This window comes from Saccopteryx bilineata, chromosome 1 (assembly GCF_036850765.1).
Source record: "Saccopteryx bilineata isolate mSacBil1 chromosome 1, mSacBil1_pri_phased_curated, whole genome shotgun sequence".
NCBI classification, from domain to species: domain Eukaryota; kingdom Metazoa; phylum Chordata; class Mammalia; order Chiroptera; family Emballonuridae; genus Saccopteryx; species Saccopteryx bilineata.
The window spans coordinates 144987039-145000802 of NC_089490.1; the positions used below are offsets into that span (position 1 = coordinate 144987039).

At 50.5% G+C, this 13764-nt stretch overlaps 1 protein-coding gene across 1 annotated transcript; it reads left to right on the forward strand.

Moving 5' to 3' along the window:
- The first annotated feature begins 214 nt into the window (after positions 1 to 214).
- Positions 215 to 13291, forward strand: YJU2B (YJU2 splicing factor homolog B). The gene is made up of 10 exons (XM_066253319.1): positions 215 to 326; positions 3080 to 3124; positions 4298 to 4351; positions 5485 to 5567; positions 7521 to 7576; positions 8892 to 8952; positions 9795 to 9937; positions 10032 to 10204; positions 12361 to 12499; positions 12615 to 13291. Exons 2-10 carry the CDS (start codon positions 3122 to 3124, stop codon positions 13091 to 13093), a joined length of 1191 nt encoding a protein of 396 aa, XP_066109416.1. The 5' UTR covers positions 215 to 326; positions 3080 to 3121; the 3' UTR covers positions 13094 to 13291.
- Positions 13292 to 13764: the final 473 nt, after the last annotated feature.

The following is a 13764-nucleotide window of genomic DNA, read 5'->3' on the forward strand; positions in this document are numbered from 1 at the left end:
TGGCTCGTGCACGTTACACTCTGACCCCCGCGCTCTGAGGCTTCAGCCGGCAACACCGCGCTCCTGGGAAAGCGCCGGTAGGTAGGCAAGCCTCGCATTGGGCTAGCTAGAGCGGGCGGGACCGAAAGTGGGCATCGTGACGTATACAGCGGGAAGGGTGTGTCCGGAACTCAGCCAATCAGCGCGGCGCTGCCGCCTCGCTCAGCCACGCGCAGGCGTCCCCGCCACGCGCAGGCGTCCCCGTCAAGCGGAGATTGCGATACGCCCCTTGCGCCCCAGCACTCACTTCCGGGCACAGGCGCTGTGTGACGTCAGGAAGAGGGCAGGTAAGTGCGGGTAGGCGGAGGGGCAGTGAGGCCCGCTAGGGGTGGGCGTCAAGCTGTTACCTCACCCAATCTTGGAGCCGCCAAAGAGGGACGAGTAGGCCGGGGACCGCGGGTCTGATGTTGGAGCTGGCCCAGGTCCCAGTCGCTACCCCCGACTGAAATCCCCAGCTACGTGACCCCAGACAGCCCTGGCCCATATTATGCCTGAACGGCCCCTCGGTTTACTACATCTGAAAAATGGAGCCAGTAAGCCCCTACAGCGATGGATCGAGGTGAAGATTTTGTAAAATGATACTTGTAAAGCTGTGGACATGAGATAAAATCAAAACTACCAAGGTTTCATTAGACGTCAGGACCTGTTCTGAGAACTTCAACTCGCTGAGTCTTGACTGCAACCTTATCAGGTTGATACTTTTGTAAACCCCATTTTACAAATGAGGAGACTGAGGTCCAAAGAGAATAAGCAACAACCCAAATCAAGCCAGTAGCAAGCAGCAGAGTCAGTATCCTAGTCCTAACAGTATGTCCTGGGCAAATGCAATCTGTGATTTCTCTTGACACCAAGGATCAGAGATTTCTATGTATCCACCCTTGAACCTCAGCTATACCATTCACTGGAGTGGTAAAACCAGGTTAACACCTCTAGGTCCTATAAATGGAATACGTTGTGCAGGCACTGCCCAGTTGTGTTATGTCATCCACAGCAACCCCAGAAAGTCGGTCCTGTTGCCCTCATACACCCTTTACAGGTGAGGAATTAATAAGTTCAGGGAAGCTCAGACAATGGCCAGGGTCACCCAGTGAGTGAGGAATAAAGCTGAGATTCAAGCCCAGGTACTGTCACCCTAAAGACTGGGTGGGTACTTAACTGTTTTGTTAGCAAAAGCATTTTTAGATTGGAAGGGACCTTAGAAAAATCTGGTCCAGGGGCACACTTTTCAGATAGAGGACCCACAATGGAGAGAGGTTCAGGACAAAGGTGGAAAAGTTTACATCCAAGGATTTGCAACCTGAGCTCTGCCTCCCCACCAGCTTCTGATCCTGGGCAAGTTACTTAAGCCCCCATGTCAATTGGAGATAATAGTAACATAATGCAGAGTAAATGAGGCAATGGTGTCAGGCTCAGTGCAGTGCCTGGCACACAGTAATGTGCACAGCTGAATTGGCAGAAACAGTTATACCAAGCTTCCTGACTCTAGCATAGGAAGCTGGCAGACTATACCCACAGGCCAGAGCCAGCCTGATTTTATACAGCCTGCCAGCTAAGTGGCATTAATGTCTTAAATGATTGGAGGAAAATCAAAAAGAAACTAATATTTTGTGACAGGTGACAATCGTGTGAAATGCAAATTTCAGTGTCCCTAAATAAAGTTTTATTGGAATACAGATACACCCATTCATTTACATATTGCCCACAACTGCTTTCTAGCTATGATGGGCAGAGTTAAGTTTTTGGGACAGAAATGGTCTTGTCTGGAAAGCCAGCAGTATTGATTATATGTCCTTAACAAGAAATTTACCAATTCCCATTCTAGACCTTAAAGTCTCTCCTCCGAACATGCAGAGTGCAGGGGATGTCTCACCCCAGTTTTAAGAGCCCCTGCATTTGACAACTGTGTCACCTGAAAAATGATTCTTATGGAACCTCAATCAGTTACCAGTAGCTCTATTAGAATTAATTAGAGGCCAGGCACTGTTCTTGATACTAGAGATATAGCAAGGTGAGATCTTGTGGAGGAGACAAGCCATAGACTAGCAGACACAGGGTGATGTGATAGGAACTCCAGGGGAGAAGTGACTCTGACAAGGCCTCTGACAAAAGTGATGTTTGAACTGAAACCTATGTCAAAGAATAGACTTTTTTTTTTTTATAAGAGAGGCAGAGAAGGACAGACAGACAGGAAGGGAGAGAGATGAAAAGCATCAATTCTTCATTGCAGCACCTTAGTTGTTCATTGATCTTATATGTGCCTTGACTGGAGGGCTACAGCAGAGTGAATGACCCCTTGCTCAAACCAGCGACCTTGGGGTCATGTCTGTGATCCCATGCTCAAGCCAGGACCCTACACTCAAGCTGGTGAGCCTGCACTCAAGCCGGTGACCTTGCATTTCAAACCTGGGTCTTCTGTGGCCAGGCCGACGCTCTATCCACTGCACCACCGCCTGATGAGGCGAACCGACAGCTCTTGGAAGAGCATTCAGAGCAGTTGACCTGTACCTGCTTAACCTTTTTAGGCAGCCAGAAAGCCAGAATGACTAGAACAGACTGAACACAAGGGTAAGGGGTGAGAGGCAGGCTTGGGGAGGCAGGCAGGGGCCCTATAGGCCACAGGAAGGGATTTGGCATGATTCTCAAAGCGATGTCAATCACTGGAGGAGTTTAAACAGGACAGCGATGTTTCACATTTATTTTTTAAGAAATCCCCCTGGCCCCTGTGGGAAGAACAGACCGTGGGAGTTGAGGGCAGAGTCAGGACACCAGAGAGAGGTGACTGCACTGATCCAGGTTAGCGATGGCAGGGACTGTGGAGGAGTGAGAAGTGTTAGCTATAAATATATGTTGGATGGAAAATGGACAGTATGCTCTCTTTACAAACCAACAAACACTGCTCTTTGGACACCCCCTACGCCTGGGGGGACTTGCCGCCACCACACCCAGGGAAGCCATGGCCCCTCTGCCAGGCTCCTCAGGAGGGTAGGACTGGGGAGATGGCCGACGCAGCGCGGTTGGTGTCAGTGTCTTGTCCTTTCAGACTGGCCACATTGAAGGAGAGGACCAGTAGGCAGCTTCCAAGATGGTGAGTAGATTGGCTTGTGCTCCTTGGTGTTCTTTTCTAGTCTTCACTGGGCCCCAGTAGCCCCTTCTTCATCCCTGAGCTCTAAGATGGTATTTTCAAACTCTAGATTCATGATCTTTTGGTGCAACGGTTCTCAAACTTTGCTACACACTAAAATCACTCCAGAAGCTTTTAAAGTGTATCATTCTATGGCATTTAGCATATTCATAATGTTGTGCAACCATCATCCCTTCTAGTTCCAAAACATTCCCATCACCCAAAAGGAAACCCCTTCCCTATGAACAGTCACTCCCCTTTCCCCCTCCTCCAGCCCCTGGCAATTCCTAATCTGCTTCATGTCTCTATGAATTTGCCTGTTCAGGATATTTCATGTAAATAAAATCATATACCGTGTGACCTTTTATTTCTGGTTTCTCTCATCAATATAATGCCTTCAAGGTTCATCCATGTTGCAGCATGTATCAGAGCTTCATTCCTTTTTTTTTTTCCCCATTCCTTTTTATGGCTAAATAATATTCTAATGTGTTGATGGACCACATTTGGTTTATCCATTTATCTATTGGTGGGTATTTGTGGTGTTTCCAGCTTTTGGCTGTTGTAAATGGTGCTGTTGTGAACAGGTGCATTCAAGGATTTGTTTGAACACGTATTCCAGGTGGCTTTTTTAAAGCCTATTGTTCCGGCACCACTCCCCAGAGCAGGTCCTCTGTTAGGAGTTTTCTAGGAGTGGATCCCAGTAACCAGTATTTTAGAAACTCCTCAGGTAGTTATAATGTACAGCCAAGTTTGAGACCCACTGAATTGGTGGGTCATTCAGTCAACTCAGCAAGTGGCTGCCAGCATTTGAAAAGAGCCTTCTCAGCCAGAGTGAGGGTTCTTTTATGAAACCTCTGCCTCAGATGTATCATGGATGTATCTGCCCGGTTGCAATGTTAAATATGTCTTACTGTAAGTCACATCTCCCAAAATACTGAAAGCTATTATGCTAGGAGAGTTGACCCTCATGGAATTTTCCATGGCAACAACAGTAGGTTTTTCTCCCAGTCCCCAGTCCCCAGACATGGAGCCCAGGGTTGTCCTCAGTCTCTGTCATTGAGGTCCCACCAGTTAAAGCTGCAGCACTAGGTCTCCTGCAGGACCCTCTCTGAGTCATGTCTCTCTTTTGCTTTCCAGGGTGAAAGGAAAGGTGTAAACAAGTACTACCCTCCAGATTTCAACCCTGAAAAGGTAAGGGGCAGACTTTCTTCTCCATGTCCATGAGAGCAGAGACCCTGCAGGGCCGGAGCCAGTAGGTCCCTCACCCCTCCTGAGTCAGAGCCACAGTGCGGAAGTGTGGGCGACCCTGAGATCTCTCTGCCTGTACTCAGTGCTCAGCTTGGTTTATTTCCAGCAGAGCTCAGGATGAGGTCAGGTACTTGGGCCTTGGGTCAGAGCCCCTCACTCTCCCAGCTCTAGCTCCTGCGGTCTCTTCATACTCTCTGTGTTCCCTCTGCCTAGACTCTCTTCCTCCTTTTGACCACAAGGTTCTTTCCCTTCCTTTAGGTCTCCCCTCACAGAGGGCCGTCTCGTTCTTCATCGTGGCCCTTATAAGTCCCTGATGCATTGCCCATTTATTTGGGTATTGTCTGTCTCCCCCTTTATTATTTTAAAATTTTTATTTATTGATTGATTTGAGAGAGAGAGAGAGAGAGATCAATTTGTTGTCCTATGTATTTTTGCATCCATTGGTTGATTCTTGTATTCGCCCTGTCCGGGATGAAACCCGCAATCTTGACATATCAGGACGATGCTGCAGTCAACTGAGCTTCCTGGCCAGAGAGATCTCCTCCTTTAAAACTTTTACCCCACTAGGGCTGAGACATTTGCTCTGTTCACAGCTGTGTCCCCACTGTGTGATGCTCAGTGGGGCCTCCTGAATGAGTCAGAGCGATCTGGCTATGTGGTCCCAGGCCCTTGATTCAGCCTCTCTTTGCCAGTTTCCTCATATCCTCACAGAATCGTTGAGGGATTAAAATAATATGACACATAAAATAACCAGTAAACATTTTTCAGTATTGTCATCTCACCTGATTTTCCCTATAAGACCTGGAGGTAATTATAGAAAACCAAGGCTCAGGAAGGCAAAAGGTGAAATTACTGCCCAGGGTCACATGGTTCTTTCAGCTCTTAAATGGTAGAGAAAAGATTCAAACTCATGTATTCCTGAATCCAACCCCACTGGCTTCACCAGGACCTCTCCGCCTTCCATTTTGCTATTAAAAGCTGTTGGGCGATAAGAAAGAGACCTCTCTCAGCTTATACAAGAGAGCATGAGCTTGCCCAGCTTAGTAGTGCTAACCTGCTCCCTCTTTTCTGCATAGCATGGCTCTCTCAACCGATACCACAACAGCCACCCACTCCGGGAGCGGGCTCGGAAGCTGTCCCAGGGCATCCTCATCATCAGGTAAGGCCTCAGGACTCCTGTCTCTTGGTGCCATCTGGCCTCAATCTCAGCACTCCAATTTGCCTAGTGCTGCAGGGTCTTAATTCTGTTAAGTAGAGTTACTATATCAGTCAGCTGTTGCCATGTAACAAAACAGTAAACACGTATTTTTGCTCACAAGCCTGCAGCTCAGCTGAATGCCTCTCCTGGCCTGGATTGGGCTGGGCTGCCCCGGGCCAGGCTCTTTCACATGTTTGGGGGTCGGCTGGCTGGGGACAGGCTGAGCCAGCATGGCTGTGGCTGACATGATTGAGCTTTGCCCCACATGTCTCATCCTCCAGCCAGCTAGCCTGGGCTTGTTTATATAACAGCTTCAGGTTCCAAAAGTGAGTGGGCAGAGGTGCATAAGGCCTCTGGAGGTCAACACCCAGAACTGGCACCCCATCACTTCTGTGCCATCAACTTTCAAAGTGATTCCTGATGGAGGGGTTGGGGCAGTACAGTGCACCTCCACAGGAGCTGCTGCAGTCTCACTGCAAAGGGTGTGGATATAGGGGGGATAAAGAATCAGAGCCCTTACTGCAGTCAAGCCAGGACGATGGCCTTTCCCTTGGGATTCTCTTATTTCTGGCCAGCTATCTGTGGCAGGAAGCAGAAGCCAGATGTGCATCCCCAGAAGGGCAAACCCTTTACTCCTTCCTTTTCTGCCCCATGAACTCTGACCTCAGTCTCATGTCTGTGCTGGGTCTGAGCAGAGGCTACAGTGCTAAAATCAACAGAGGTGATAACATCTGTGGAAAAGCAGTCAAGATGCGAGTCCCAACAGTGACCTGAGGAGGCACACGGCTGAATTTCTCATCAAAACTCCCTTGCAGCCTGACCAGGCGGTGGCACAGTGGATAGAGCATCAGACTGGGATGCGGAGGACCCGATTTCGAGACCCCGAGGTTGCCAACTTGAGCATGGGCTCATCTGATTTGAGCAAAAGCTCACCAGCTTGGACCCAGGGTCTCTGGCTCGAGCAAGGGGTTACTCAGTCACTGTAGCCCCTGGTCAAGGCACATATGAGAAAGCAATCAATGAACAACTAAAGTGTCGCAATGCGCAATGAAAAACTAATGATTGATACTTCTTATCTCTCCGTTCATGTCTGTCTGTCCCTGTCTATTCCCCTCACTGTCTCTCTGTCTCTGTAAAAAAAAAAAAAACTCCCTTGCACCTACCTGACCTGTGGTGGCGCAGTGGATAAAGCATTGACCTGGAACGCTGAGGTCACTGGTTCAAAACACTGAGTTTGTGACTGCCTGGTGTTGTGACTGCCTGGTCACAACACCTATGGGAATTGATGCTTCCTGCTCCTCCCCCCCTTCTCTCTCTTACTCTCTCTTCCCATCTCTCCCCCCTGCCTCTCTAAAATGAATAAATAAAAACAAACAAAAAAACTCCCTCCATGTTTCTGTGCCCTGGGGCCAACCAATCTCGCCTGCCTCGGGCTAGTGCACGCCCCTGTCCACTCGGAGCTGAGCCCTCACCTCCTCTGTACAGTGTCTTTAACTTACCTCATTACTTATTAAGGTTTTATTTTAAAAGAGAAGCTCCATCATTGTTGTTCATAGAAAACCAGAATTGCATGTAGCACATTAAACCACATTTGAAAAATCTAGTGACAGTACAAATACTTGACTAAGTCAAATGGACACCAGTGCCCCCTACCACTTTCCCCTTTGCTTCCAGTTGTTTAGCTGCCATGGTGAGGCATGGAAAACATGGGGGCACCCACAGAGACTCGCCCTGACTGGGTGGCTGGCCACCCAGGATGTGGCAAGCAGGACTGGCCTCACTGTAGGAGCATTCGCAAGTCTTCATTCCTGTGTGCACATGCTTCGTAGTGCGGCTGTGGCCAGAGTTGTTGTTGTGGAATACAAGGGAGAGCCGTGTGGATAGGAGCAAATATAATGTTTTCTGTTTGTGTAGATTTGAGATGCCGTATAACATCTGGTGTGACGGCTGCAAGAACCACATCGGCATGGGTGAGTTTCTGCCTACCCCTGTCACCACCCACCCTGCCCATTCAGTCCCGCAGATGCTGAAGCCCATTAACTGCTGCTGTCATTTCCACCAGGGGCTCCCTATCAGGAGTCAGAGAGGAGATGGCGCCCAAGTGGCTGGGGGGCTGTGGACACTTACTGCAGAGTGGTGAGGAGGCCAGGCTCTACCTTCTAGCTCGGTGACCCTGGGCAAGTGACTGAACCTCATTGTGGTATGAGTGTCCACCCGTATGACATATAAAATGCTTGGACACGGCAATTTAATCTGCTGCTGTCACTCCTTTACTATTACCAGTAGCATTCGGACCTCTGACTGTGTCACAGATGCACAGATGGACAGAGACAGGCGTGGGTCCACAGCTGTGCTCAGCAGCAGGGAGACCTCAGATGACTTAACTCTCCTAATTTTGCTTCCTCCACTGGGATCCTCATGGTCCTCCCTCGGCTGCTCATATAGCACCTGGGCCAGGGGGTCGACTCATTCTGTGAACAAGAGCTGGTGGCTCTTGGTGAGAGGGCCCAGCCCTCCTTCCAGAGGCTGTGGAAGTACAGGAAAGGGGAGGGCAAATCACCCCACTGCTGACAAGGACAAATGAGCCCCTGTTTCTCCCTGATCAGACCCAGCTAGGGGAATCTGCCCCAGGGGCCACCAGGTGCTCAGGAGACAAAATGTGATACCACACATGGGCCACCCTCAGCACCATGAATGGAAAACCCACTCAAGAAAGGAAAACCCAGCCAGGTCACACCACCCACCAGCCCAAGCCCTGTTTTTCTAGTGTAACCTTGTTTTACTGATAAGCATAGTCATACAGAGTCAAGAATATATATCATTTAACCAGCAAAATAACAAAAAAAAACCCTGAAAATTCTCTAGAAAAATAATAAATTCAGCCCTTCTTGAGTACTTGCTGAGCCAGGCCCTGTTCTAAGCAATCGTGTGTATTAATAGCTCCTGCAGTTTTCACACTAGCCCTGTACAGTAGGCATTAGCCCTTCCTATTTTATATATGAGGAAACTGAGGCCCAGAGGGGTGCGAATGTTGGCCTCAGCTCACACAGCTGATAGGTAGTGGAATCAGGATTCGAACCCAGGCCCTCTGACTCCTACCCACCCTCCTCTGGCTTGTGCACTTGTCACATAGTCAGAACACAGCTCCTTCCTGCCTTGAATTTCAGTGCCCTCCTCAAGTACTTTTCCTGCAGAAGAGAATACCACCCCTATCTACCCCCACCCAGGGAAAGAAGCACTGGGGTGGCCTGAGTCTGAGCCTTCACTCTCTTCCTCTCCTTCCAGGTGTTCGTTACAATGCAGAAAAGAAGAAGGTTGGCAATTACTACACGACCCCAATCTACAGGTAGAGGCAACCTAGCAAGTGTCTCAGGAACATATGGGAGGCTGCAGAACAAATGGGCTATAAAGGAGTCTGAGTGGGAGGGGAGCTTGTACCCTATTCCTGATGGCCAGTCCCTGTGGTTCTGGAAACCATCCCAATGTGTCAGTCAGCATGCCCCTCTGCCTAGAACCCTCCACAGCTCCCACCTTCCTCATAGTAAAAGTCCTCCCCATGACCCACAAAACCCCAGATGCTCTAGTTCATTTGCTCCCTGCCCTTACTTCCTCCCATTCTCCCCCTCCCTCACTCTGCACCAGCCACAGGGCCTCCTCACTGTCCTCTCTCTTACCCCGGAGGAACTCTCACCTCTCTGCCTTCTGCCTGGAACACTCAGTGTTCCCCAGATGTCTGCAAGGCTCCTTCCTCCATATCAGGTTTCTGCCCTAATACCACTTCTCAAAGAGGCCTTCTCTAAGGTGGTGAGCACCTCCCAACACTAAGGTTGTTTGTGCTTTTGCGGCAAAGTGGTCCCTGCTGGAATGTTAATGCCTGCAAGAGTAGGTTGGCTCGTTTCACTGCTATGTTCCTGGAGCTGGTGCCAAGGCTTGCACCAAGCATCCTAGCTCAGGAGGATTTGTTGAATAAATGAATGAACAAATGAACAAACTTCAGACAGAAGGTTAGTTCTGGAGTGACAGGACCATGGCTTTCTCACACATGGCTGTACCCCCACATATGAAGCCTGACATGTGGTAGGCATTCAGGGAACACTTGTAAAATGATGCACAAGGTGGAAGGAAGAGGCAGGGGTCACATGGTAGTCTGGGGTGGCCGCAGTGTTCTGAGTCCCGTCCACCACCCAGGTTCCGGATGAAATGCCACCTCTGCATCAACTACATCGAGATGCAGACAGACCCTGCCAATTGTGACTATGTGATCGTGAGTGGTGCCCAGCGCAAGGAGGAACGCTGGGACATGGCGGACAATGAGCAGGTGCTAACAACAGGTGAGCACTGCAGGTGGTCCCAAAGCCTTCCCTGACCCCGACCCTGACCCTGAACCTGGTCCCAGAAGGCCCAGGCACACTCTCCCCCTTGCAGAGCATGAGAAGAAGCAGAAGCTGGAGACAGATGCCATGTTCCGCCTGGAGCACGGGGAGGCCGACCGAAGCACGCTCAGGAAGGCCCTCCCCACCCTGAGCCACATCCAGGAGGCACAGAGCGCTTGGAAGGACGACTTCGCCCTCAACAGCATGCTGCGGAAAAGGTTCCGGGTGAGTGGGCTCGGGCCAAGGATTGGAAACACAGGCGGGTGGGGGCACCTGGCATCACCAGCATGGCAAGGTGAGACCCAGGTCCAGCCCTGGCCCCACCGCATCCAAGCTGTAGGCATATAGCTATATAGACACATGGTCATTTCACCCGCCATGCCTAAATGTCTTCATCTGCATCGTGGGGAACTCACAGCACCCGTGGGAGGCACCTAGCCCAGCAGCTGTTACTAAGCACTCTGGCACCCTCCGCTCAGGGTCCGGGCTTCACTTCAGCAGATCTCAGAGGGAATAGGAGCCTCAAGCCGTGGCCTGGGTGAGCCCTGAACCTGTGTGGGTGTCAGGAGACCCGGCATAGCACTGAACCCCCAACACGCATTCTGTGGGCCCACTCAGCTGTCCCAAAATGAAATCTATAGATGTCGACCTGCCCCCAAATAATTTCCAAAATTATCCCTGCCATGCACTTACTGCGATAGAAAAAAAGTAAAAATAATTTTTAATAAAATATTATAATGCATCTTTCAATGTGTACATGCTTGGGCCAAGCATCGGCAGCTGTGCGGAGAGCCACTGAAGGCACAGGTATAAGTGCCGGCTCATACAGCCTGCAGCTTGGTCCTGGCTGGAGTACACCCCAGGGCATTGCTCTCAGTGACCCCAATGGCTACTAAAGTTGTACCCAAAATACTTGGTGGAGCTATGTCACGGGGGTGGCAGGGTTCAGATGAGTGTAATATACCCTAACTGGGTTTTCACCCTCACGGTGTCCGGCAGGGCACTGTGAGAACCTTCTCCCTCTTCTGTCACCCTCTGGGCTAAACTGTGCCCTGGATGCTGCAAATGGAGCCTAGGCAGGACTATTAGGGGTGACCCCGAAGGGCACAAGTTCCCTCACCATCCTACAGTTCCATCTCTTCCTGTTTCCTCCTCTGATCATTCTGTTTTCATTATTATCTGGAGTAAAATTATTAGTTTTCTTCTCTTTTTTCTTCTTCTAAATTTCTTACTAATTATTCTTTACTGAAAGTGTATCCCTTCAGCCATGCCTGCATCCTGAGCTATGTCCTACCTTCTGGGCTTTTACACATGGCAGGGGTCTAAGGACCCTCAAACATAACATCCCAATGAGCTCACCTTAGTCCCTAACCTGCTTCACCCACATCTGCCCCTTCACAGTAAAGAAGACATCTGTCCTTCTGGGCAGTGAGTTCCAAAGCCTGGCATTGGCCTTAGCTCCTCCTCCCCATCTCCAGTTAGCAATTCTGTCTATCTGTACCCTCAAATTATATATAGTATCTGGCTACTTCCAGCACCCCCATTGTCTGCCTGGATCAGCACAGTCCACCAGTGCTGGTCTCCAGGCTACCACACCTAACAGTCTGTTCCCCTTCGCAGCTACAAAGGGATGCCTGTGAACACCTGAGTCAATCACCTCTCTCTTGTGTTCAGAACCCTTCATGGCTCCCACTTAAGTAGAAGTCTTCCTTGTGACCCACAAGTTCTGAATGATCTGCCCCTTATCTTTCCCACCCCCGTGTTCACCTTCCCCTTGCTCATTCTGTCAGCAACACTGGCCTCCTCTTTCTCAACAGATCTAAGCATACTTCTGCCTCAGGGCCTTTGCACAGGCTATTCTCTCCACCTTGAAACGCTCTTCCACCATATACCCACATGGCTCTTTCACTCAGATATCTTTTCTCAGACATGATCTTCTTGGGGAGATAGTTCCTAACCCTCTTCTTCACCCCACATCACATTTACAGTTGAATCCCTTGCCCACTCCCTACCCTCTTCCCAGCATTCTTTTTCTCCCCACCACTGTTGTCTTTCTCGCCCACTAGAATGTCAGCTCCATAAGGATAAGGGTTTTTGTCCACTCTCTGCTATGTCCCCAGTGTCTAAAACAAGGCCTGGAACATTATGGACATTCTCTAAATATTTATAGAATGAATCAGTAAAGAACCGAATGGTACACATATTAATGACAATTGCACTTTCCGTTAAGTGACTTTTGTGCCCCAGCCATAGTGTGAGGCTTTTGTCTCCCATGAGCTTAAAGAGGAAGAAACTGAGACCCAGAGATTAGGAGCAAAGCCCCCAAGTCAGTAGGCACAGGAAAGGGAGAGTTTTGACACCAACATCACTTCTGCCAACAGGAAAAGAAAAAAGCCCTGCAGGAGGAAGAGGAGAGGGCCCAGGCACTGCAGGCTAAGGCGAGCCTGGCCATACCACTTGTTCCTGAAACAGAGGATGACCGCAGACTGGCCGCCTTGCTCAAGTTCCATACCCTGGACTGTGCGTGGGGGCCACAGGGTGGGGGTGCGGAGAGATGGGTGGTCCCAGCTGTGAGTGGGCCATGGCAGACCCAGGCAGAGGTTGGCTCTGGACCTCCTACCTTTCCTCTCCCTAGCATATGAGGACAAGCAGAAACTCAAGCGGACGGAGATTACCAGCCGCTCCTGGTTTGCCTCAGCCTCGGGACCCAGCAGCAGCAGCAAAGCTGGCAGCGTCCTGAAGAAGCTGGCCCAGAACCGCAGATCTGCACCCGCCAGCTCCCCTATCACCGTGGAGGACCTGGGTATCGTGCGAAGGCAATCTCTGGAGATCTCGGAGGGCCCACAGTCCATGGCCAAGACCTCCAAGTCTGGGGAGCTGCATGTCTCAGAGGGCGCCACCCAGGACAGGCCTACATCCCCTCAAGATTGCTCTCAGGAGACAGCCAATACCTCCAAGACAAGGGGACTTCAGGGGCAGGATGGGAGGTGTCAGGACAGGCCCTGGTCCTTACCAGGCTCCTCACAGGAGACAGCTGTCCCTGGGGACATGCCACACCCCCGCACCCTCAGTTCCTCCCTTGTGGCTGACTACTCAGACTCAGAGAGTGAGTAAGTGATTCCAGGAACTGGACCCCTTCTGGAGGCCACATCGTACCCAGGAGGCCCCTCATAGACTGCAGCCCCGCTGTACCACCAGCCCTCTGAGAGTTCATCTTCCGTCAATGACAGAATTGTTTTTTATTTAGTCCTGGAAAAGATGTGTGTGCCTTGTAGCCCCCACCACCACCAATATTAAAGCTCTGCTTCTTTGCCCCTGCCTCTGGTTACTAGATGGGCCCAGGGGCTGCCCCTCTCTGCCACCCCACCATCCAACCAAGCTTAGCAGGCCTCTCATAGCAAATGGTGATGCTAGGACTTCAGCTGTGACTACAGCCATGGCCCTCACCCAGCATGAGGGTTTCAAGATAGTGGCTCAGGTTGGCCATCAGGACACCTCCCAGAGGAGGTGGCATGGGCTGAGTGGGAAAGGGGACCAGGCAGCAGGAACCATGCAGGGAGGCCAGGGCTGGGAGACACAGAGTGTGCGAATGCAGGTGTGAGCTGTCATTGTCCCCAGCCCATGGGGATGCCTGTGAAAGATCACTAAAAGGGCCCCAACATGTTGCTGATTTTGAAGGAAACTGGTAAACTGAGCAGAAAATAGCTCAAAACAGCCGCACATACACCAGGAGATGCATATATCCTACCACCACCGCCACTTACACACACACACACACACCCCTG